The sequence below is a fragment of the Mastigoproctus giganteus genome, chromosome 5 (assembly GCF_048544385.1).
Source record: "Mastigoproctus giganteus isolate SK-2022 chromosome 5, ASM4854438v1, whole genome shotgun sequence".
In the NCBI taxonomy this organism is placed as follows: domain Eukaryota; kingdom Metazoa; phylum Arthropoda; class Arachnida; order Uropygi; family Thelyphonidae; genus Mastigoproctus; species Mastigoproctus giganteus.
The window spans coordinates 40,874,509-40,901,457 of NC_143579.1; the positions used below are offsets into that span (position 1 = coordinate 40,874,509).

General features: G+C 36.3%; 1 protein-coding gene across 1 annotated transcript in view; it reads right to left on the reverse strand.

The window, feature by feature from the left end:
- Positions 1–26,949, reverse strand: part of LOC150085323 (uncharacterized) — a 736,427-nt gene that overhangs the window by 198,207 nt on the left and 511,271 nt on the right. The window contains exon 5 of the mRNA XM_090374526.1: positions 20,327–20,549. Coding sequence (XP_090230652.1) covers positions 20,327–20,549 — 223 coding nt within the window. The remainder of the gene's footprint in view (positions 1–20,326; positions 20,550–26,949) is intronic.

Here is a 26,949-nt window from a genome sequence, read left to right on the forward strand (position 1 = left end):
ATATCCCGGAGCAATATGGCCTTAGTTGCTAATGCTCTTAAAAAAAAAATAAAATAAAATAAAAAAACACTGTCAGAGATGAGTCATTAATTAATCTAACTACCCTCTTCTGAATGGAATCTAGAAGCCTGAGGGAGGTTTTGGAGAACTACCCCAGATGTGGGAACAATATTCATGGTAGGGAAGATTTGCAACTTGTACAGAGTGAACAGCTGATGAAAAGTAATGCCTAGAGCGAAAAAATCAAGTTTTTTAGATGCAGAGGAAGGGTAATTAAGATGCAGGGTGATCCCCAAAAGAGATATATTATCTTGCCGAGAAATCAGAGTGTCACCAAAGATAAGCACAGGAGCAGAAGAATCCTTTTTGCGAGATATAAGACAGGACTGAGTTTTAGGATTAAAATCAAATAATTTGTATTTGCCCCACTGGAGATCGGCATTTAAACAATTGGTAGCAGATATTCGAGAAGTTGAAATTGATTGAGCAGGGCGAGGTTTCTCAAACTGGAAGGTGGAATGCAATGTGCTATCATCAGCAAAACTATGGATAGGATTTCCAGTCAATCGAAGAAGGTTATTAATATACAAGAGGAAAAGAGTGGGAGGAAGAACTGAGTCTTGGGGACACCAGAATTAGTGAAGAAGTTAGAAGACAGAGAGCCATCTACCATCACTCTCAGTGAGCAGTCAGAAAGAAAACTGGATAACCAATTACAAAAAAAAAAAATGGTAAACCATACGATGGAAGCTTGTTTAGAAAACTTTTATGCTAAACACGATTGAAAGCCATTGAGACGTCAAGGGCAACTGCTTGTGTTTCACCAAACTTTTCCATTGAATTTGTCCATAAATGGGTAACGTACGCCAGAATATCACCGGTGGATCGACACTGATGGAATCCATACTGGCAATCGTTGATCAGATGGAAGGTTTCTAGATAGTTCAAGAGTTGGTAGCTAATTGATTTCTCCAATAATTTAGAAAGAGTAGAAGTAATTGCAATGGGATAATAATTCGATGGGAGGGATTGGTCACCATTTTTAGGAACTGCTGGATAGGAGCAAATTTCCAAGCAGAAGAAAAAACACCTTTGGAATAAGAAAGTGGAAAAAGGCAGCAAAGAACAGGAGTAAGTTCATATATATTGTATTTTTATTGTTTTTTTTTATTCATTATTATTTATTTTATTATTTTTGTTGGCTGGTACAGCAGAAGTCTGTAGCTTCTTTGCAATATGTGGCTAATAGGGCAACATCAATGCTACCTCGTTTTCCCATGCCATAACTTTGATTTCTGTCACTTCAAAGTGTTTGAGTAAGGTCTTATATCCTACCCTATCTACCATCATCTCATATATCAGCATTTTTGAAAACTGCAAAACTATTTATGCATAACTTATTTAATTACTAATTACTGCAGCTGCATCATTTTTTTTTATTTTTATTATTATTATTATTTTTTTTCATTGCAGAAGAATATTTTACCTAACGTGTAGATTAAGTCTTATTACAGACTAAACAGGCTCCTGTGGACTAGTCTAAAGATTAATTGGCATTTGCATTTTCTATGAGAAATTGCATTCCAAGTTACAAATAACTGACTTATGAGCAAACTTTTGGAACATAACACATTCATTCTTTTTCTTTTATAATATAATTATTTTATATTAGAAAAGAAAAGGAAACTTTTATTTTCATTAACGACAAGGAGTACACTATCTCCACAAGTCAACTCTGTATGAACTTTTAAATAACAAATGTACTAAAATATGACTGTATTTAATTTAGCTGCAATAAATTTACAGTTACTCAAAAATTTAACCATAGTATTTTCCCCAACATTTTATGAGGGGTTATACATTAATTATTTGATCAGTATCACAGTAAAAAATAATGTATAAACAATGTGGATGGAAGTAAAAGAAGTGGCAAAGGAACAGCTATATTATTTTTATTATTAGTAGCAGTAGTAGTAATAATAGTAGTGGTAAATGATGCAAGAAAACAATGTTATACGGCATCAGCCAACACTCCCAATTTCACTTCTCTTGTTCTGCCTTGTATTGATTCAAACTACCCACCTATACAACACCAGATGGGACTGCTGTTCCAACTGTTGTTGCTATTGTTGTTATTTGGTTTTTAGGAGCATTAGCAACTAAGGCCATATTGCTCCGGGATATGCGGTGGTCATTCCCTGACCTTTCCGCATCCTCCATATTTGGTGGTGACGGGCTTGAACCCCGGTCTAATCAAGAAGCGTGTGCTATGCACTGCTGCTCCTTCCCACCTGGCTACGGAGGCGCCGTTCCAACTGAAAACCACCCACTGGCTGAAGGAAAATTTCTGCACATTCAACTTGCTACCATCCTTCCTCAATTTGAATTTATGTGCCCCACCTCGTGTGTTTCATCTGAGCAAGAAAAAATATTCCATCAGCATTGAGCTTACATAATCCATTCAGGGCCTTAAACTTCAATCAAATCACCTCACAGTGCCTAGTTTCCAGAACTACAATTTGCAAAACTGAATCCTTTCCTGTTAAGAGCAACTTTTTGCTCCCCTCGGTTATCCTTGACGCTCTTCTTTAAACCCATTACAACATATTCCCATCCTTCCTAAAATGAGGCTTCCAGGCCTGTATGCTGTACTCGAGATGTGGCCTAACCATTGGATTATATAATGGAATAATCACCTAATGATCCCTGCTGACAAACTTCCTGTGTAGCAGTGACAAAACCCCATGAAGTACCTGGGAAGCCTGTCTGTATTGCTCAGAGAACTTCATATCACAAGTATCATCCCCAGGTATTTTTCATTCCCCACTGTCCCAATACTCGTTGGATTAATATAGTAAATAACATACTCAACATTAAAATTCAACTGCCACTTCTCAGCCCATCTGCCTAATTTGTCTACACCTTTTTGCAGCACACCCTGATTACTGTGAGTAACTACTCTGCCAACCTTTGCATCATCTGAAAACTTAGACATTAAGCCTGACATGCCTTCATCAATATCACTAATATATATATTAGTGATATTGATGAATAAATAGAGAAAACAACAATGGGCTCAACGTTGAAACCTGGCTGTCTCTGCTAATAAAGTTAGTCCAAGCCAAGAAGAGAAGTGTCCATTGATAACCACTCCTGCCTTCTTATACTCAACCATTCTTTTATTCATAGCAGTAACATTCCCTTAATGCCACAATACTCCAATTTGTACAGCAGTCTTTTATGTGTAAGTTATCACAAGCTTTTCTGAACTCTAAGTATATGATGTCAACATTATTTTTTTCATCCTGTTCCTTTCTTACTGTGTCATAGTATCCACTCAGATTGGTCAGACAAGATTGTCCCTTAACAAATCCATGCTGTGACTGCAGCATAGCTGCATTCCTGACTAGATGATTCTGCATTACTTCTTTAATAAGTTACTCATTTTCCCTAAAAGAGAAGTCAAGCTAATAGGTCGGTACTCACTCATGTCACCTTCTGATCCCCCTTTGTGAACTGTGATACATTTGTTCATCTCTAGTCCATAGGCACCTTCCCTGCTGATGCTCTCATATTATGGCTAAGGATTCACTTAGCTCCTTTGTTGCCTCCCTTAATATAATTGGTGATATTCTATCCATTCCAGGTGCCTTTTTTTATGTTTAGCTTCAACAATTTCACTTCCATTTTCCTCTCAGTTAACACAAAATTGTTCAGCTCCCTGTTCAAGTTTGATAAACTTATGGCATCCCCTCCCCTAAAGAATTCTCCATATGTGAATGTAAATACAAAATACCTATTCTGCTTATCAGCAACCTGAGCAGGATCATCAATAGTTAAACCATCAATATCAAGTGAACCAATGTGATTCAATCCCTTTCTTCTCTTGTTAACATAAGTAAAGAATTCTTTGCTACTTTTCTCTACATTCCTTTCCAGACACTTCTTGTAATCTACCTTAGCTATTGTAGTTACACAGAAATAGCTAACACATGCTATGCTCCCAAATAAAATAAATAAATTTGGATACACCCTACTGAAAGGCAAAAAGAATGCTACTTTCAAAACAGAGGTGTAAACACAAAATCATAAATAACACACAAGGTTATGTCCTTAAAGTTCCAGGGCCAATTATTTTTTTTTTAATCAATAAGCTTTTATGTAATTTCTTTTATACATATGACAAGCAAAATTAGTCCCTAATTCCATTAAAATTCTTGTACATTCGTAACTGTTATGTTATGCCCAGAACACTTTCCAATTGGAAAAATTGGCAAGGGTTTGTTTTGGTCAATATTAGTCTAATATCATATTAGAAGCTCTGAAGTAATGACTGGATTGTCACTAAGTGACATCTGCAGAGGGTCAGCACAGAATTTCTTTTTATTCTGATGTAAGGTTAGCTGGACCCAACCTCACATACAATTTTCTTTTTTCCCAAATCCTCAGTAAAATTCAATGGTGACTGTTTTTGCTCATGTTCAGCTCATCTTCTGGCATCTGAACTGTTACTTGGTGATCATGTAATAGTTTCCCTTACTGATCAAAATTTCCAACACCTTGTCAGTGTTCCTCAACCAAACATGCAACAGAACATGGTACAGCCCAGCATTATTTCCAAAACTTCCCCTTCCACCACAAAAATGACCATACCACTCAAAAACACGAGAACCTAATAAAACTTCAGCAAAGCCAACACGAGAACCACGGGAAACTTTTAGCGGTCAAATGCATTTCCCGGTACCGCAGTTTCTCTCTGCATTCTCGGTAAACAGATGGTGCGCATTATTGGTAATGGCAGTAGAAGTTGATAACGATATATTGATTAGTTTTTTCTCATTATTAAAAGCAGATTATTGGAGTTCGAATGTAATGCCTTCGCGGCTGAAATTTACATACAGGTACACTCTCCAGACTGCCTCAGTCTTGGGGTGTTTAACCCCCCCTTCCCGTTGTTTTAACCCGATAGGAAGCAACTTCTACTGCAACTACCAATAACATGCACCGTCTATGGAAGTCATTTTCATATCAGGTTAAAACAGCGTGAAGGGGGGATACACACCCTAAGACTGAGGCAGTCTGGAGGGTGTACCCATAAGTAAATTTTGGCCCACTCATGAACTCCGATAATCTGCTTTTAATAATAAGAAAAAAGTAATCAATATATCGTTATTGACTTCTACTGCCATTACTGATAACATGTACCACCCATTTACCAAGAATGCAGGCGAAGCTGCGGTACCGGGAAACATTATTGACCTGTAAAAATTTCCCGTGGTTCTCATGTTGGCTTTCTTTACCTTAACCAAAACTTCTTCACTCTAGACTTCTTTCAGCAGGATGTGTGTTTCTTTGGCACTTTGGACCAGTTTTAAACAAATTTAATATTCATTCTTTGTGTGTCCATCTCCATACAGCACTAGACTAATACTGACCAAAATAAGCCAGTACAAAGACAACAGGAAAGCAAGCTACACATGCTGTGACAGAAATGCAGTGCGAGTGGGAAACTGAGTCTGTTTAATGTAGATAAAGAAAAAAAAACACACATGAATAGCTATCGATTCAAAAAAAAAAAAAAAAAAAAAAAAGAAAAGAAAGAAAGAGTTCTGTAACTTTTGATATATACTTTGTATTTATATTGTAATGAAACTGTGGCCTTGTGCCATAACTGATGGGTAGAAAATTAAAAATGAAGCAAAACTAAGGCAGCTATGAAACAATGCTATAATTAAAAAATATGAATAGATGGAATGGAAAGGGGAAAGAAATGAAATACAGAGCAGTGGAATCAGACAAATTTTAAATAAATACAATAAGATTAAATCAAATAACACAAAAATCTTCGGAATTCTGAAAAAACCGCTTAAATTTCAGCAAAAATAATTCTGTGGCCTTTCAAAATTTCATATTGTTTACTATTACCTAATAATTTCTTTCTATATTCTATTTTCAGTCTTGTACCTTTATTTTCACAACACTATTCTGTGTTCACCTAATGTCAATAATTATGCATCCTTTAATAGAGGACACTTTGCTTACTATATATATATATAGTCCAATTTCCTTTAGATTCCAGTCTATTGACAACCCAGCCAATATATATTTTCTTTCCTTATTCATAATATTGGAACTACAGCCTTTCAATTCAGTCCCTCACTGAATTAACAGCACTAACCTGACAAAGCTCAGTGGTCATTTCCAAAGTACAGTACTACTACTCTCATTTTGAACTTACAGTGGTTCAACTCAAAATGCGAAAACTAATCGCAAAATACTAATGAAAATATTCTTGTCAAATGTCAAATTGTAAACTTCCCCGATCTCTGAGATATGGCAATAAAGTCCTAGACTAGCACTGTGGTGGTCATGTTCAATGAATTCAAAAATAAATGGTAGTGGTATGTTGTAGCTAAAACTTCCTCCAACAGATGGTGGTACAGAGATTGTTTGGTAGGCTGACAGGTTGCAAGTAACACCAGTATTATTAGTAGCATTAATGTTCTGCATTGTGGTTTTGCAATGGTGCAACGAACGAATATCAAATATTGCTTTAAACTCAGAAAATCTGCTTGTCCATCTCCACACACACATGAAACGTTAAAAACTGTTTATAGTAATGAAACGTTAAGTTGCACCAGTGTGTTTGTATGGTATAAGCAGTTCAAAGACAGACATGAGGATATTCACAATTACCCAAGAAGTGTTGTTTGTCAAATTCTCAAAATGAAGACAGAGTTGCATAAAAGGGATGGGATACGCTTAAATAGAAAGAGTGCAAGAATATTTGCTGATGCTATTCAGGGAGTGTTATGTGGGTTGGAAAACTGCTAGCATGGGGGATACACAGACTAAAAGGCCAACAGTGGCCACAGGCAGAGGCAAAAGTGATTCTTGCACTGCTTCTATTATAATGGGCACTAGACTGGAAAGCAAGGTAATGGAGATTTCCAGGACTGCTGGGAGTCATAGTGGAACAAGTAAATACGTGGGCTGTGTAAGGGTGGCTAGGAGCACAAACATGTATATTTGCATGTACACCAATGCTAGGAGTATAGTTAATAAATTTGATGAGCTTGAGGTGCTAGTCAAGACATCAAAGGCAAATATTGTTGGAATATCAGAGACATGATGTCACACAGACGTAAGTAGTGCAGAATTGGAATTTGGAAAGTATAATGTGTACAGGACAGGAAGGGAGGAGGGGTTATGCTGTTAGTTAAGAAACATAAAATCTAAGGAAGTGCATCCAATTGATGTTGGTGAACAATGCATGTCGAGTCTGTTTGGTGTGAAATAAGCACTGGCAAAGGAAAAATGAGTAGGTGTGTGTTATAGGCCTAATGAATCTGATGAGTACAATGAGCAATTGTGCAGAGAAATGGAGTGGGCCAGTAAATCAGAATGTCTTATAATGGGAGATTTTAACTTTCCAGATATTGACTGGAACTTGTGGTTTGGTCACTCGCACACCAGCAAGATTTTTGTGAATTTATTGGATGACTGTTTTCTACAGCAACATGTTTGAGAGGCAACCGGAGGGAGTAGTACTCTTGATCTGATTATCAGTAATGATTCTTCATGCATTAAGAATCTACAGATAAAGGAACCACTGGGCGACAGAGATCACAATGTATTGATGTGGGAATTATTTAAAGATGTAACTACCATCAAGGCTAAAGGGAAGGACTTTTGCTTTCATAAAGGTGACTACAGAGGTCTCAGACAGTTTTTAAATTCTGTACAGTGGGATGAACTGATGATGTTAGCAACAGTGAATTCTAAATGGGAAGCCTTCAGGGACTTAATTTTGGAGGCTACTAGGCTTTTCATTCCAACTAAGTAATACTGTTCAAGGTTTAGGCCTAAATGGATGTCAGATGAATTAATGAGGCTAGTGGCAGAGAAGAAGAATGTATGGGATGCATATAAAGTATCAGGCAACACAGAAGCCTATAACAAGTATAAACTAGTCTGTAATCAAGTCACAAAGGAGGTTAGGCGGGCAAAGGCAGATTATGAGAAATCTTTGGCAAAGGATGCAAAGAAAAACAGCAAGGAGTTCTTTACTTATGTAAACTCTAGAAGGAAAGGGATGAGTCAGATTGGACCACTTAACATAGATGGGTTAACTATTGATGATCATGCTCAGGTACTTAACACAGATGGGTTGACTATTGATGATCATGCTCAGGTAGCTGATAAACTGAATGAGTATTTTGCATTTACATTCACACATGAGGAGTTATTCAATGAGGGGAGTGCCAGAAGTTTATCAAACGCTAACAGGGAGCTAAGTGATTTTGTAATAACTGAGAGCAAAGTGGAGGAGAAATTGTTGAAGTTAAACATAAGGAAGGCACCTGGGGTGGACGGGATCTATCCAGTTATATTAAAGGAGGCAGCAAACCCTTAGCCATAATTATGAGAGCTTCCTTGGACTCAGTGGCGGTCCCCATGGACTGAAGGTGTGCAAATGTATCACCAATTCACAAAGGAGGTTCAAAAGGTGACACAAGTAACTACAGGCCTGTTAGTTTAACTTGTGTTCCGGGGAAAATAATGGAATCACTGGTTAAAGAAGCATTGCAGAATCATCTAGACAAGACTGCAGTAATAGTTAAGACACAGCATGGGTTTGTCAAAGGGAGGTCTTGTCTGACCAATCTTATTTGTTACTATGATGCGGTCACAAAGCAACTGAATGCCAAAAATAATTCTGATATCATATACTTGGATTTCAGGAAAGCTTTTGATACTGTTGCACATGGAAGACTGCTGTACAAATTGGAGAGGTAAGGTATCAAGGGTAAGCTGCTACAATGGATAAAGGAATGGTTGAGTAGGAGACAACAGATAGTGGTAATCAATTGAAACTGCTCTTTGTGGACAAATGTTATTAATGGAGTTCCCCAGGGTTAGGTGTTGGGCCCATTGTTGTTTTGCATATTTATCAATGATACTGATGAAGGTATATCAGGTTTAATATCCAAGTTTGCAGATGATACAAAGGTTGGCAGAGTTGTTAACGACAGTAATGACAGTATGCTACTCCAACTGGATCTAGATAAGTTGGGAAAATGGGCTGAGAAGTGGCAACTGGAGTTTAACCTTGACAAACGCAAAGTACTGGATACGGGTAGCAATAACCGAAGAGAAACGTACCAACTGGGTGGTACTACAGTCAGGGAAGTTGAAAGTGAAAAAGACCTGGGGTAATTGTGCAGACAAATATGAAGTTCACTGAGCAGTGCAGACAGGCTGCCAGAGCAGGTCATGGAGTCTTGTCAATGATATATAGGAATTTTGCTAGCAGCGTTAGGGAGGTTATACAAGGCAATGGTCAGGCCACACCTAGAGTACTGTGTACAGGTCTAGAGGCCTCATTTTAGGAAGGATGTAGAGTTGCTAGAACGAGTACAAAGAAGGGCAACAAGATTGGTGAGGGGAACAAAGGGGTGCTCTTACCAAGAAAGGCTTAAGTTCTGCAAATTGCTGTGCTTGGAGAGTAGGCACCTGCAAGGTGATCTGATTGAGGTGTATAAGGCTTTGAATGGGCTGAGCAAGCTGAATGCTGATGGGATTCTTCGTCTTGCTCAGACTAAGAACCTGAGAGGGCACAGTTTCAAATTGAGGAAAGATAGTTGTAGAATAGATGTGTGGTTGGGTGGTTGATTGCTGGAACAGGCTTCCATCTTTTGTTGCGGAAGCTAATAGCCTGAATAAATTTAAGGCTGAGCTGGACAGGCATTTGGAACGAATGGAGGGATGAAATGGGGGGGGGGTTTGGCTGATGCTGCATGAGCTTGCTTTCTTGCATCGTATGCCTCTACTAATGCTAATGCTAAATTCAGCAAATTGTGGCAAGAGACCGGCTCACAAGCGGACTGGAGATGTGCAAATGTATCCCCAATTCACAAAGGGGAATCGAAGGGTGACACCAGTTAGTTTAACTTCTGTTCTGGGTAAAATAATGGAGTCATTGGCTAACGATGCATTGCAGGATCATCTAGACAAGACTGCAGCAATAATTCAGACACAGCATGGGTTTGTTAAGGGAAAGTCTTGTATGACAAACTTGATTGGTTATTATGATGTGGTTACAATGGAACTGGATGCAAAAAATAATTTTGATATCATATATTTGGATTTCAGGAAAGCTTTTGCGCATGGAAGACTATTGTACAAATTAGAGCAGAATGGTATTAAAGGTAGTTGCTACAATGGATAAAAGGATGGTTAAGTGGGAGAAGACAGAGGGTGGTAATCAATGGGTGCTGCTCTTCGTGGACTAATGTTATTAGTGGAGTCCCACAGGGTTCGGTGTTGGGTCCACTGTTGTTTTGTATATTTATCAATGATATTGATAAAGGTATATCAGGCTTAATGTCGAAGTTTGCAGATGATACAAAGGTTGGCAGGGGTGTTAATGACAGCAATGGCAGTGTGCTACTGCAACAGGATCTAGATAATTTGGGCAGATGGGCTAAGAAGTGGCAACTGAAGTTTAACCTTGACAAATGCAAAGTACTGCATATGGGTAGAAGTAACCCTAGAGGTACCAACTGTGTGGTACTACACTTAAGGTGGCAGAAAATGAAAAAGACCTGGGAGTAATTGTGCAGTCAGATATGAAGTTTTCTGAGCAATGCAGACAGGCTGCCAGGGCAGGTCATGGGGTTTTGTCAATGATATATAGGAATTTTGCTAGCAGGGAGAAGGAGGTGATTGTCCCTCTGTATAAGGCAATGGTCAGGCCACGCCTTGAGTACTGCGTATAGGTCTGGAGGCCTCATTTTAGAAAGGATGTAGATTTACTTGAGCGTGTACAGAGAAGGGCAACAAGATTGGTGAGGGGAATGAAGGGATCCTCTTATCAAGAGAGGCTTAAGTTCTGCAAATTGCAGTGGCTGGAGACTAGGCACCTGCGCGGTGATCTGATTGAGGTGTGTAAGGCCTTGAATGGGTTGAGCACGCTGAATTCTGATGGGATCCTTCCACTTGTTCAGATTACGAACCTAAGGGGGCATAAATTCAAATTAAGAAAGGACAGATATAGAATAGATGTGCGGAAATTTGCCTTTAGCCAGCGGATAGTTAATTGCTAGAACAAACTTCCATCTGTCTTTATTATTATTATTATTATTATTAGCCATATGGTGCAAGGAAGCCTGAGGCTTATGCTGCACCAGCCAAAAAAAAAAATTCCGGGTTACCCTGAGAGTGAGAAAGATAGAAGTAGAAAGGAATCACCAAGAAAGAGAAGAATGATGATATCCAGCTCAGGACCCTGGGTGTGCCAAGCCCATACTCACCAGATGTGAGCCCTTAGGGTGGAAGTTGATAGGTTGAATAAATTTAAGGAGGAACTGGACAGGCATTTGGAGGGATTGGTGTGATTTTTTTTTTTTTTTTTTTTGGCTGATGCTGCATAAGCTCATACACTTGCTTTCTTGCATCACATGCACCATCTACTACCGTCACCTGAGCTTCGGAATGATGGCTAATAAGTTGAATATGAATAAGAAGATGATTCGTCAAATTCTTCATGAAGAAATAGGGAAAAGAAAGGTCTGAGCAAAATTTGTGCCACACAGCTTCACACATGATCAGAAGCAACAAAGGGTGTCTTTTCAAGACTTGTCTTGACAAGTCTGTATGAAGACTTGTCAAGACAATCCTAATTTCAACTGTATTGTCAATGGAGGTGAGCATTGGGTGTTTCAATACGACCCAGAGACGAAGTGTAAGAGCATGCCAGTAGACTTCAAAATTATCACCAAGACCCAAAATGTTTTGTTTACAGAAGCTCAGGAGCAAGACAATGTTGATCATGTGTGTTGACAAACGGTGTGATTCGCATGGAATGTGTTCCTGAAGAGAACACATTCAATGCTCCATTCTATGTACTGAACTTCAAAGACTATTAACGTGATTTCCTGCATGAGGCTACAATTTCAAGAGAAATGCAGCTCGATCCTCTTGCATGAAATGCCCCGCCCATTCTGGACTTGTTGTGAAGACATTTCTGATGAAACATGGCATTGTACAAATCAACCATCCATCCTACTCTCCCAATCTAGAACCAGCAGACTTCTTGCTCTTTCCCCAAGGTGAAAACTGCCTTCAAAAGAAGGAGATTTCAGGATGTTGAAGGCATAAAGAAAAATATAATCGCCAAACTGAACATCATCTCTTTTTAAGACTTTGCTGACTCTTTTCAGAAACTTTTAGAACGGCGTAATAATTGCTTTGAATAAAAAGAAAACAATTTCTGAGCTCCTTCACTTTGTGTTTTTTACTGTACCTGTCCAGGAACTTTACTGAGAGTTAAAACTTTCTGAATAGTGTAATTTTGCAGGGTAGATTGAAACAGTATATTTAATACTAACCAACACAGTGTTCCTTCTCAAATCATGTATAACGATATGAAAATTTATCTACAAAAATAATTTGCAAGACGTTTGTTACATTAAGAACCATTTTAACTGTGCCTGAAGTGACACTAAGAGATTCTCAAGATTGTTGGATAGCTGAAAGATGTTTTTCCAAATTTCAATCCTATTGGTCAAGAATGATCGACAGGCTTGTTCCTACTTTCAACTGAACATCAGATATAATAATCTCGATTATACTAATGTAATAAGAGTTTGTGCAACAATTAAACTCAGGGAAGGTAATTTTAATGTATACTAAGTGTTGTTCTTATGCAAGTTTATTAAATATATAAAACTACGCATTTCTTCAGAGCTTCATGAAAACAAAAACTAACTTTTTAATAAAGTATTTATTTATTGCACATTTATTCGTACTATATACACACACTAGCCAAAAAATATGGAAAAAAAAAAAAAAGCAAATAAATGCGAATAAATGCAAATGGATGTAAAGAAAACTGTGACTTGGGGTGATGACATGTTGCCTCATTCAGTATAAAGACTGCAGTAATCTGAAGCCAAAATAGGGAAAATGTGTGTGTGTGTGTGTGTGTGTGTGTGTGTGTGTGTGTGTGTGTGTGTGTGTGTGTGTGTGTGTGTGTGTGTGTGTGTGTGTAGAATATAGGGAACAGGTTTTTAACGCATTAGTGTCCTATAAAATGTAAGCATTTTGAAGTACTCGCCTACTTAAACAACAGATTGTGCTATAAATTCACCTTTCTTGTAGTCAGAGCTGACTTGAAAATCAGGAGATCCAATGTGAAGTGACATTGAGTGTGTAATTCTCTTACAGTCAAAACTTTTAACAGTAAATTTTGTCAAACTTAAAAAAATGCAACCTTACATTCTATTTGGGAGAGTGAATGCAGAGCTTCTGTAAGTGAGGGGCTCAATGCATTTGCACCATCATCAAACCAGTCCTATTTGTAACACACCTTACTTTATATTTGCAGCAGAATTGTTTTGTTTGGCTACAGTGAAACAACAATTAGTGATTCAACTTTTAACCCCTTCACTGCTGCCCTCATTGACCACTTCTATGAACCAAATTCAAAAATTACAGGATTAAGTTAATCTGGATTGGAGAGGGGCAGAGACATTTTTGGGTTTTCTTCTCACTATGGTTGAATTAGTCAGCCACTGGTGATGGTTGCTGACATTCATTACCAGTTTTCTTCTGTGAAATTGAAAGAAAATGGTTCTTAAAGTTAGGCTGTTTTCCCTACAAGTGGATTAAAAACCCACGATGCACATGCATATCAACATGTAGTTATGTGTTAAAACATAATTAATCACGTAAAAAAACTAAATATATTAGTAAATATGTTTACAGCAATTTGCTCTGGTTAATTAAATGTTGCTATTTTGATTACTAAAACTGCACTAGACTTCTTAACTTTGTTTAGAGAAAAGATTCAGAAATACCATTAAATTCTTGTGACACTTTTGCCTTGGAAGTACATAAGAAATTATTTTACACTTTCCACTGCAAAATGAGAATAGAGGATATACATCTTTACCAGAGCAGGAACATAAATTACTCTAGCTGACTTTTCTTAGTTTAAGAAAATAATGCTACTCAGCATTATGGTTTTCTGCCTTTACTTCCTGGATACCATATTATTCTTCCTGTAATAGTGACAGAACTATTAATTACTTTAGGCTTTCTCCAGGAAAAACACAGTTGTTTCTAAAGAGTATAAGCCCAAGCTCTGTCACTGTCACAGGAGGGACAATACAGTCCTCACACAGTAAAGACAGAAAAACAATGCAGAATGCATTTATTTTCTCACACTATTTCAATACCCACTGAATCAGTATATCTACTCCTTTACTGAAATACTACATTGGGTCAACACAGCCAGGTAAGGGAGGTTATATTATATACATAATGAAAATTACAGTTCCAACTGGAAATTTTCTTCTACACATTGCCTGGCTGCTCATTCAGATCTGATACATTATTCTCCACTCGAAAAAAGGTCACTAATTCAGGGCTATCTATTATCTAATTATGGAACCAAATAGTTACAAAACCAGTCACAATAGTGTCTTTGAGTTTTTAATGTACATTAGGTTCATCTTTTTGGTGATGTTATGTACTTAAAGCCAATATTAATTACATTGGGTTGACTTATGAACAAAAGTAGCCATTTCTAAAGAACCTAACACCAAGCTATTACTCTCACAGGAGGAATTTAAGGGACAATACGATCCCCAGGCACTAAAAGAGAGAAAAACATAACACATTAGTGTTACTTTCTCAAACTATTTCAATATCTGCACTGAAATAGTACCCCACTTCTTTACAGAAATGTTGAAATTTCTTGCTTTTTGGGTATAAACAACAAGTAGACTACCTTTCCTTTTCTTTGTATCTAAAAATATACAGGATGATATTTCAAAGTGCTACGCCTTCCTTTCTCTTTGGTACTTGACATTGGTACTGCTGAAGAACTTACGTTAAGAAAAGAAAAAGTAAGGGCTATAGGCATAGTACTTTACCCTTTTGCCATTCACAAATGTTTGCTAGTCTCTAATCCCGTGATCACAGAAGGACACATAAATGTTGGAAATGAATACATATCTCCCACCAGGTAGGCAATGAATTTAACAATTGCCTTATGTTCACCGTTTTTTAAGATGCAAATGAGTGTTCATTTTAAAATGGTTTGCGAAACGCCTGTGCATTTTTGGTTCAAGAAGTATTTTATGGTGCAGACAAACATTTTGTGTGCATTATAAATTTCTTTCAATACTATTTTGTGTTTGGGGGGAGGAGAATAAATATAAAACTGAGTGTTTTTAAATACATTTGTATCACATCACAATAGAAAGAAACATTTTACAAAACTGGATCATCTTTGGATGCACTGATATTTCACAAGTTACTAGTGCAGCTCACCAGGAGAAGGAGAGGAGTAGACATTCCTAATAAGATATTATAAAATATCCACAGGTTCTGACATATCCTTTTTTCTTTCTTTCTTTTTTTTTTTTTTTAAATAGTAACCAAAACAAAATAATGCTGAAAACTATGTCATTTTAGTAGTGTGCATGGGTTTGGAGCTAAGAAGTCAGTAGAAACTAACTAACATTCGACTAGAATTTTGTATGCCGTAAAACTAAGGAAATACACATGTAAGAAGCTTTTGCCCAGAGATTTCACACAGAGAAATAAATGAAAAACAGACAAATGAATAAATAAAGAAGTAAAGTTAGTTTTCCAATTTTGACATTGAACTATGAATGGACATTGGCTAGATGATGAATATGTACAGTTTAGACTGATTTGCAAAGAGGTGGAATTTCTGTGCTGCAATTCAGAAAATCTGTAGCTATGAAATTTTCTAATAATTAGCATTAGCAGAGATATATGATGCAAGAAAGCAGCTTATACAGCATCAGCCAAAAAAAAACCTTCCCATTTTTACCCATCCATTCGCTCCAAATGTTTGTTTAGTTCTGCCTTGAATTTATTTCAGCTGTCCACTTCTAAAATGACAGATGTGATTATGTTCCAGAAATCAATCACCCGCTGGCTAAAGGCAAATTTCTGCACATCTGTTCTACAATTTTCTTTCCCCAATTTGAATTTATGTCCCCTCAGTGGATTAATCTGGGCAAGAGGAAGAATACCATCAGCACTGAGCTTGCTCACACCATTCCAGGCATTAAACACCTCAATCAGATCACCTCGCAGGTGCCTAGTCTCTAGACACTGTAATTGCAAAACTTAAGCCTTTCTTTGTAAGAGCAACCCTTTGTTGCATTCACTAATCTTGTTGTCCTCTGTACTCGTTTCAGCAGCTCTACATCCTTCCTAAAATGAGGCCTCCAGACCTGTATACAGTACTCAAGGTGTGGCCTGACCATTGCCTTATACAAGGGGATAATCACCTCCTTATCTCTGCTAGAAAAATTCCTGTATATCATTGACAAGACACCATGAGCTACTCTTTCAGACCATCTGCACTGCTCAGAAAACTTCATATTTGGCTGCAAAATTACCCCCAGGTCTTTTTCACTTCCCTCAGTGTAGTACCGCCCAGTTGGTACGTTTCTCTTTTGTTATTGCTAACCGTATGCAGTACTTTGCATTTATCAAAGTTAAACTTAAGTTGCCACCTCTAAGTCCATCGATTCAACTTTTCTAGATCCTCTTGCAGTAGCGTACTGTCATTAACAACCCTGTCAACTTTCGTATCGTCTGCAAACTTGGACATTAAGCATGATATACCTTCATCAATATCATTAATAAATACAGAAAACAATAATGGACCCAACACCAACCCCTGGGGGACTCCACTAATAACATTAGTCCACAAAGAGCAGTGTCCATTGATTACACTCTGTCTTCTCCCACTCAACCATCCCTTCCATAGCAGCAATTTGCCCCCAATGACACACTGCTCCAATTTGTACAGCAGTCTTCCATGTGCTACATTATCAAAAGCTTTCCTAAGATCCAAGTATATGATATCATAATTATTCTTTGCATCCAGTACCTTTGTGATAACATCATAGTATCTAATCAGATTGGTAAAACAAGACTTCCCCTTAACAAAACCATGCTGTGTCCGAGCTATAACCGAAGTTCTGTCTGGATGACCCTGCAGTGCTTCTCTAATGAGTGCCTCCATTAATTTCCCTGTAACAGAAGTTAAACTGACAGGCCTGTAATTACTTGTGTTGCCCTTTGTTCCTCCATTGTGAATTGGGGTCACATTTGCACATCTCCAGTCCATGGGTACCTCCCCTGAGTCCAAGGAAGCTCTCATAATTAGGGCTAAGGGTTTGCTTGCTTTCTTTGCTGCCTCCTTTAATATAACTGGATAGATCCCATCCGCCCGAGGTGCCTTTCTTATGTTTATCTTCAACAGAGTTTGCTCCACTTTGCTCTCAGTTATTACAAATCATTTAGCTCACTGCTAGAGTTTAATACACCTCTGGCATCCCCTCACTGAATAACTCCTCATGTGTAAATGTAGATGTAAAATACTCATTCAGTTTGCTAGCTACCTGAGCAGGATCATCAATAACTGAACCATTGATATCAGGTGGACCCTTCCTTCTAGAGTTTACATAAGTAAAGAAATCTTTGCTGTTTTTCTTTGCATCCTTTGCCAAAGATTTCTCGTAATCTGCCTTTGCCTGCCTAATATCCTTTGTGACTTGATTACAGACCAGCTATATCTACCATAAACTTCTGTGTCACCTGTTAATTTATATGTGTCCCGTGCATTTTTCTTCTCTGCCATATGTCTCGTTAGTTTATCTGACATCCATTTAGGCCTAAATCTTGAAAAATATTTCTTAGTTGGTATGAAAAGCCTAGTAGCTTTGAAGATTAATTCTTTGAATGCTTCCCATTTAGAATTTGCTGTTGGTAACATCATCAGTTGGTCCCAGTGTATAGAATTTAAAAACTGTTTCAGACCACCATAGTCACCTTTACGAAAGCAAAAACCCTTTCCTTTACCCCTGATGGTAATTACCTCTTTGATTAAATCTCACATCAGCACACTGTGATCACTGTCACCTGGTGGTTCCTTTATCTGCAGATTCCTAATGCATGAAGAATCATTACTGATAATCAGATGAAGGGTATTACTCCCTCTAGTTACCTCCTGAACATGCTGCTGTAGAAAACAATCATCCAATAAATTTATTTTTCGGCCTCAGATGGGAGGACTTAGTCTTTAAACTGAGTTAATAACCCAGTACAAATCTAAAATCCATGGCAACGATAAACTCCACCATCACAGTAGATTACTGTTTGAAAATAAAATGAACAAAAATTAAATACTTTCAACATTCATTTATTAACTTACACTGTACATACATATTCTCCCTCACATGTAGCACAGTGAAGTGCTGCCTTTCTACATGTGGAAAAAGCCTGGATTCAAATCCCATTAAAATAGGAGGAATTGTTTCCATGTGCTCAGTTAGTCTGTCTCAAGTGAAGTTGAACAGCCTCTCCTGGAACTCAGGTTTTATTTCTGGCAAAACAAAATAACCAATCACTGAACATGTGCAATTTACAGAAACAACATTCTGATCCCTCATAGCCTTAACACAAAAAACAGTGAGATCACTGTTTCAGCAAAAAAAATAAAATTAAATAAAAAAAATAAAAATGCATGGTACGGTACACAATTTTGTTTCGAAAATTAGCATTGCTAATATATTTTCTTGCTAACCTAAGATAATATAAACTTCTGAGGCCAAGGGTGTGAAAATTCTCAAGGCTAAAAATAATAATAGTAATTTAAGTATATATTCAGTATTATTTAACACTGTACGCATATAGACATTTTCATGTGATGCCAAGAGATATGGACCTAGACTGGCATGTCATTCCATTGGCTCTGCCTAGTAGAGAAAATGCTTTCCCCTTGATGATTTTGTGCAATACAGTACATCGTTATTATAATACGGAAATTTCAGAAAAGAAATAAATTTAAAACAAAATTAATAAATGTGATATAAACTCCAAAATCCAGCAACCTTGGGGCCAGACAATGGTGCACCCTCCCATTATATGAAATCATTCCTGATTACAAACATTCAATTTACAAGCTACTTTCAGAAATGCAGTCGTCATTAAATCAGAAGATTACTGTAATTAGTTCTGCCTTAAAAACTTCATCTTAAACACAACAGCAACTTTTGCCATTTGTTTTATATATATATACACACACTTATTATTTTTTTAATTTTATATTTGTATTATTTCATATAAAAATGAGCATTAAACTAATTTAAATAAATAAACATATTAGTAATAACATTTTTATAAAACCTCTTATAGCATTCTACTTTTTTGATTTATTTCTCTAAAACCTGACTTCCTATAAACTACATGAATTTTCTCCTCAGTGATATACATCTAACAACAACTTTACCACTAATGACATAAAATTTTGGTTTTGACTAATTTTTTTTAAAAATGTATTTTTGTATCTTTTATAGCTTGCTTTTTTATAAACTTTCAACCTGTACACATAATTACAGACACACTGAAGACTGTTTAAGTTGGCCACTGTGGTTTTGTAAAAGGCTGTTAATTAACTTAGGCAACTTATTTACATACTTCAAATGCTTATGAATATAATACAATAATCTTGCTCATTTCATATTTAAAATGCCCTGCTTTCTTTATTTAGTGGCCGTCTTAAAAAAAAAATTAAGCACAAAAAATAAATATTTAGAAAGCAGTTATAAGTTTTGCACATTTACACGATCTGCCTATGTTTCATTCATATGCTTATTATACAGTTTTTTATACAAAAGTGGCTCATTAAGTTCTGTATATATTAGCAGCATTTTCATTAAAGCAGTGTGGTACCAGAGAAGCAAAGGGACAGTTTTATTATCATCACCAGTATATTTGTCTTCTACAATGGGAATATACAGTAAGGAATTATTAGCAAGAGATCTAACACTGGAAGTAGAAAGACAATACAAGACCCATAAAAGCCTTGCAAAAAAATAAATAATAAATAAACAAATAAATAAATAAAATAAACCACTAAAGTACTAGCAAGTTTTGATATCCAATTACTGATCTTGTACATGCTACAATGCTTTGATTTCCTATTATTTTTATACTTAACTAAGTGAATACTGATATGTCAAACATTAAAACATTATATTTGTTTGAAACTTCAAACTAATGAAAGTGTTCTCCATAACCATTATTTGTTATCTCTAAGTTAAAATTTAGCTCACAGATAACAAATGGGACAGATTAATATGTGCAGTTGCACTTGAAGAATAAGTACTATATAATTAAAATTCCTGTTGATATATATATTGTGTTCTTAAAGTCATAAATAAGAAATCTATAACGATAGTAAAAAAAAAAAAAAAATGAATTTTACCTGTATGAAGACGGGTATGTTGCTGAACATGAGAAAGTTGTTTAAAACGGCGATCGCAATAGGAGCATTTATATGGCTTTTCTCCAGTATGGATACGGATGTGTTGAGTCAATTGGTGGGTAGATGAGAAAGACTTGAGACACTGCTGGCACTGATGAGGCTTGATTTCTCCACGATGAGCCTCACGAGCATGATACTGCATCGCCGACTTATGCATGAAAATCTGTCAGAAATGAAAATATTCTAAAGTATAAAGAGTATAAAACATTTAAAGGCATAAAAACATTTAATGTAATTCTTCTTTGCTTATTTTTTTTATAATATTCAATTTCTCCCATACAAAAAATTAAACCTGCTCTTCAAAATATGTTGGGAAAGGACATCTTAATATAGGTGATAAGTATGATGAATAAATAACAAGTCTCAGGGTTCTCTTCACTGAGCATCAACTGTTTAATTTTAACAACAAACTTCAATTTTATATTTGAAAACAGAAAGCAAAACCACAACATAACAAGTTATGCTGTGAGCTTAGGGTGGTGCTGTCCTTGGAAATCTGGGATCCTCTGGTGGGTGTCAAGGGGACCAACTTCAAAACCTGTCCTGGGACTGTACTTTTCTCTTTATTGACTATCTTGGCTAATCACCTAAAAATGCTGAAATTCTGAAAACCTGCATGAATAGGGGAAGAACCAGGGATTCCAGCATGCAAGTAAGGGTGGCATCCTTATTTTGAGATTGAATTTTCCTAATCCTTTCAATTTTTTTTTGTTCTGGTATAAAAATAAGAACTGTAAAATATTTGTTCAGTCACAGTAGAACTTGTCACAGTGGCCATAAAGTTTTGTGAAATATTCTATTTTTAACAAATTTTGCTTTATGTGGCCTGATGTAGCTGCATGGCCAGGAACAAGAATGTAGTAGCACACATACACACTCTTGTGATTCAAGCCTGCATGACTGATAAATACAGTTAATGATTATACTCATAATTTATTGTGAACTCCTCTGACCTGGTGATTGTGCCAGAGTATAAACAAGAACATTAACAATATATGTTAAACAATGGCTTTTGACAACACACACACAGCGTGAAGAGTATTTTTGAAATAAAGGTTTCATATCCTTTGAATCCAGATGTAAGCCTTCTCAAGCATTTCCAAGAAGCATGGTCTAAAACTGACACTACTAAATTCAAAACAGGAACACAAGATTGCATGGAAGTTTGCCATAGTTATCATTGGAGGCAAGCCACCATGCAGAGTTATCTTTTTTGGATTGTAGGCATTATGTAAGTGGAGGCAATATGTAAGAGCAAAGCTGTATCAGAATTCTTCAAAGAGAATTCTGCTTTACTGTGCATGGAGAAAAGAGACTTAACAAGATATGCATTTTTATTTTTTAAATTTGTGTTCATATTAAAAGTTGGTTTTGAGGTCATTCAGCTCCCAAAGTCCCCTACCAAGATTTAAAAATTTTACAGAACCTTTTCTCCATACCTGTCATATATAGTGTATGTCTCATTTATAGACATTTATAATATCTGTTGGAGTGGGAAATAGTTTTTGCACATTAAAAAAATCTTTAAAAAAGGGTTGCTGTGAGATTTCGAACTAATCTATTCAAACTAATGAAACTGTAAGTGTGCTGCAAACACAATGCTTTTTAACCAAGAGCACCTTCAGCAACAAAAATATGAGAATTATTGATTTAAGAAAAACTGAGTAATTTTTTATTTCAAATAACACTGAATTTCTTTGCACAACCTGGTATTTCTAGTAATTTTGTTAACTATCAACACTAAACTCAGACTATTGTAAATAATATAAACAGGGCCTCAAAACCATAAAGCTGACACAGGAGAAAGAGGTAAATTTATGGAGTACATCAGAACCTTAACCAAAAATGAGGAACAAAAGCAATTTGTACTCCAGTGAATAATTATCATAACATCAGTTTCCAGTGGAAAACTGATGTTATGATAGTTATTGATATATATACTGTGTTCTTAAAGTCATAAATAAGAAATCTATAAGGATAGTAAAAAAAAAAAAAAAAAATGAATTTTACCTGTATGAAGATGGGTATGTTGCTGAACACACCCGTCTGGACAAAAAAAAAAAAAAGTAAACAAACAATTATTAATTTACTTGAGACATTATATAAAAATGAATAACTGTTTATTAATAGATAATTATTATTTTTATATAGAAGATAATTATTGTTTTTTTATGATGTCTGAAGTAAAATATAATAATATAAATAAAGTATACAATTTCTGTATAACAGTAAAAGGAAACTGTACAGAAATGCGTGCACACACACTTTACAGACTTCCTAAGGGGAAGAAATTGAGGTTATTCCATTAGACTCATCAAGGGTAATTAATTAGTTTTATTTGTTATTAGTTTAATATATGAGCACTTCGTGGCACAGGTTAATGTCATCATATGTAGCATTCATTTTTTTTTTTTTTTTCCCTATAATGAAAACATCTAGAAGTGAGACAAACTAGCAAAAATATAAATATTCTCCATAGGGTTGAGGGACCACTCTAGTGTTAGCAGGGAAGGGGGGGGGATAAGTTTGGTTACTTATTCTGAAGAAGTCGAGCCATTGTGGTACACTGACCCAGTTTCTCTCTACTTTCTTGAAATAAGCAATTATTTCAAAAAAAAAAAAAAAAAAAAAAAGGATCACCCATGCCCTCCCTTATCACAATGGCACCAATACATCAAAATAGAAACTACAAAAAATCCAACCCCAACCCCAGGTATTTCCTAGAGGTTATGCCAAAATTTCTTCAGAGAGCGGTTACCAATGGGAACTGCTCTCCGTCTTCATAGACTAATGTTATTAGTGAAGTACTCCAGGGTTCAGTTCTGGGCCCATTGTTGTTCACAATATTTATTAATGATATTGATAAAAGGTATATCAGACTTAATGTCTACGTCTACAGATGATACAAAGATTGGCAGGGTGGCTAATGACAGAAATCAGGGTGAGCTACTGCAACAAGATCCACGAAAATTAGGTTGACGGACTGAGAAATGGCAGTTGAAGTTTAACATTGATAAATGCGAGGTATTGCATATGGGTAGCAGTACTAACATACCAGCTGTACAGTACTACACTCAGGGTAGTGGAAAATCAAAAAGACCTGGGGTAATTGTGCAGTCATATATGAAATTCTCTGAACAGTGCAGATAGACTGACAGGACAGCTCATGGAGTTGTCTAAAGATACACAGAAACTTCTTTAGCAGGGATAAGGACGTGATTATCCCTTTTGTATAAGGCCATGATTAGGCCACATCTTCTTGAGTACTGTATACAAGTCTGGAGGCCTCACTTTAGGAACGATGCAGATCTGCTCAAACAGGTGCAGAGAAGGACAAACCAGACTGGTGAAAGGAACAAAACAGGCTTCAGTTCTACAAATTGCTGTGTCTAGAAACTAATCACCTGCATGGAGATCTGACTGAGGTGTTTAAGGGCTTGAATGGATTGAGTAAGGTAAATGTTGATGGCATTCTTCCTCTTGCTGAGACTAAATACATGAGGAGACATAGATTCAAGCTGAGGAAGGATGGATGCAAGATAGATGTGTGGAAGTTTGCCTTCAATAAGCAGATGGTTGATTGTTAGAAGAAACTTCCACCTGTTGTTAGGGAAGTGGGTGGTTTGAATAAATTCAAAGAACTGGACAGGTTCTTGGAGATATGGATGGGTGGCGTGTGTAGTTTTTTTTTTTTTTGGCTGATACTTTATAAGCTAGCCCTCTTGCAACATTTTCAACTACTAAAACTAATACTAAAATAGCTAAGTACAACTCCAGAACAGGTCTGAAGAGACAGTGCCCTTAAAGCACTGTCTTCAGGACACCAAATTCAAGCAATCAGCTACCATCTCCTCTGACTTATGAACAAAGGAAACATTAAAACACATTACTAATACTGAAAATTCCTGTATCTCTTTTTAAGGCTAGACTTGATAAGGTGCAATCTGGTCTTAAGTACCAAGCCAATCTAAAAATAAAATAAAATGAACTGAAGTAAAACAAGGAAGACAAAAAAAACCAAGCAACATTCACCTCCAGCAACATGAATACACAACCCCCAGCCCAAGAGGGCACATACTAACAGCCATCAACAGCGCTTGTGAAATCAGAAAGGAGTATCAGCATGCATCCGCTTGGGCCGGAGTTGTGTGTTTTATACTGCCAAAGGTGAGCGTTGCTTTGTTTTTGATCTTCCTTATTTTACAGTAAACGCTTAATTTTATGGACTTCATATTTAATGGATGAAAAAAGTTTCACTGGCACCAGTGCATTTTGGATGTGTTCATGATATACAGAAAACTAAGAAATCATGAGTCATAGCAGCCAAAAGCAAGCATTCCCAGTCTGTTTATGGATATGCTCACTGCCATATCATTAAGCTCTTCTGTGCCCTGTTTCTTTATTATTTGTTTATTACACTTAACATATCAAGCTACCCATGTACAAAGTGGAAGATTTACAGAGATAAATTCTTATAGAAATATACAGAAAGATGTCCATTTAATAAGTTTTAACATAAAATTCCCTTAATTGTAAAGAATTAAAATAGGAACAAGAAAATTTTCAAAATCAAAAATATAATCTGTAAATGAAGTTAAAATCTTTACTTATAAATAACAAGGTAGTGAGAATACTGGTTAAAAAGATCTCATACAGAAATTCTTGATTGATCATGGTCATTTAGGCAGATATGATATTAATATGTCATTAAAAAAAAAATGCCCCTCAATTTTAACTGTCAAATCATAGCAATGAGAAGCTACACTCAGAAAGAGGGGTGGGGGGAGTTTATTATGGATATGCTTATATATTTTTAATTGATGTAAATATGATATATATATATATATCTTATAAATGGGTTCAGTTTATATTGGTTCATTAAGCCCAGACAGAAACAAGTTAGTTTATGTATGCAGTGTGTTACATTTCATGCATTAGCAAATAGTAATAATTCATGATTTATAACAAAAAATAAAAGAGAGCAAAATTCAGCAACTTTTATGCACGAATGCTGAACATTTGGTATCTGCAACATTGCCCAATCATTCCTCCAACCAGTGCACAGCAATAAACAAAAAATCAGTGCACAGCAATAAACAAAAAATCCAGTGCTTCAGCTACAATGCATGTTACGTGGATAGCCTACATGATATGTACAAAAAAATAAATAAATAATAATTGCTGGATTTCTACTGGTCTGACTTGAATGAAATTTGGTAAAGCTCAACAAATCATTCTAACGGAGCAAAATCTAAAATTTCATGAAAATCCATTCACTGAGAGTTCAGTTATAACATGCAGACAAACAAAAAAATAACTGTCAGATTTCTATTGGTCTGATTTTAATGAAATATGGGATAGCTCTGCAAATTTCTCTAAAGGGTCAAAATATAAAATTTCATGAAAATGCATCCACTGGGAGTCAAGTTATTACATGAGAACATGAAAAAAAGAAATAATTACTGGATTTCTGTTGGTCTGATCTGAATGAAATTTGGAATGGCTCTATAAATCTTTATGCCAACACCTCTAATTAAGTGGTAGTGGCGCCTCCGTAGCCAGGTGGGAAGGAGCAGTAGTGCGTAGCACATGCTTCTTGATTAGACTGGGGTTCGAGCCCGTCATCACCAAATACGGAGGATGCGGAAAGGTCAGGGAATGACCACCGCATATTCCCAGAGCAATATGGCCTTAGTTTCTAATGCTCCTGAAAACCAAATAACAAAATAACATCTAATTAAGTGCACTACCACTTCTGTAATCAGTTCTAAATGTGACTCAAAATGTACTTATTTTTGAAGAAATTTTTATTCGTATACTGAAACTGATATCTGGTAATTAGGCAAGAACTTAATTATTCTATGTATTCATTTTAGTCCTTGAAATTTACATCTAATGTACAGAGGTTTCAGCTTGTATTTAGCTAAATATGAATGATGCATATTACTATGAACATCCTGGATACCAGGAAGTATTTTATACAGTACTTTATTATTCAGATATATATATCTTTTAGATTTGGTAAATTAAACTACGAACCTTAACTATTCAGACTGGACAGGCATATTCGAGTACTGGCAACAGTGAAGATGTAAATAGGATCTTGGTTAGTTCTGAGTTGTTGACCTCACTTACAGTGTGTATCATCACGGCCCTAAGAAAACTGGTGAAAAGTTTGTTATTGTTAGTTTGTTAGTTATTTGGTTTTTAGGAGCATTAGCAACTAAGGCCATATTGCTCCGGGATATGCGGTGGTCATTCCTTGACCTTTCCGCATCCTCCGTATTTGGTGGTGACGGGCTCGAACCCCGGTCTAATCAAGAAGCGTGTGCTACGCACTGCTGCTCCTTCCCACCTGGCTACGGAGGCGCCTGAAGGTGAAAAGAGAAAGGTGTGCCCATTGAGCGCTGCACAGAAATTACACCTATTAGAGAAGTTAGGCTATGATATATCTGTTACCTGCATCTGTGAGGAATATGGCACGGAAAAGAAAGAAGTCCGATATTGTAAAAAGCAAGACTAAGCTTATTGAGTGTTTAAGGAGTCTGAAAATAAATTAGTGA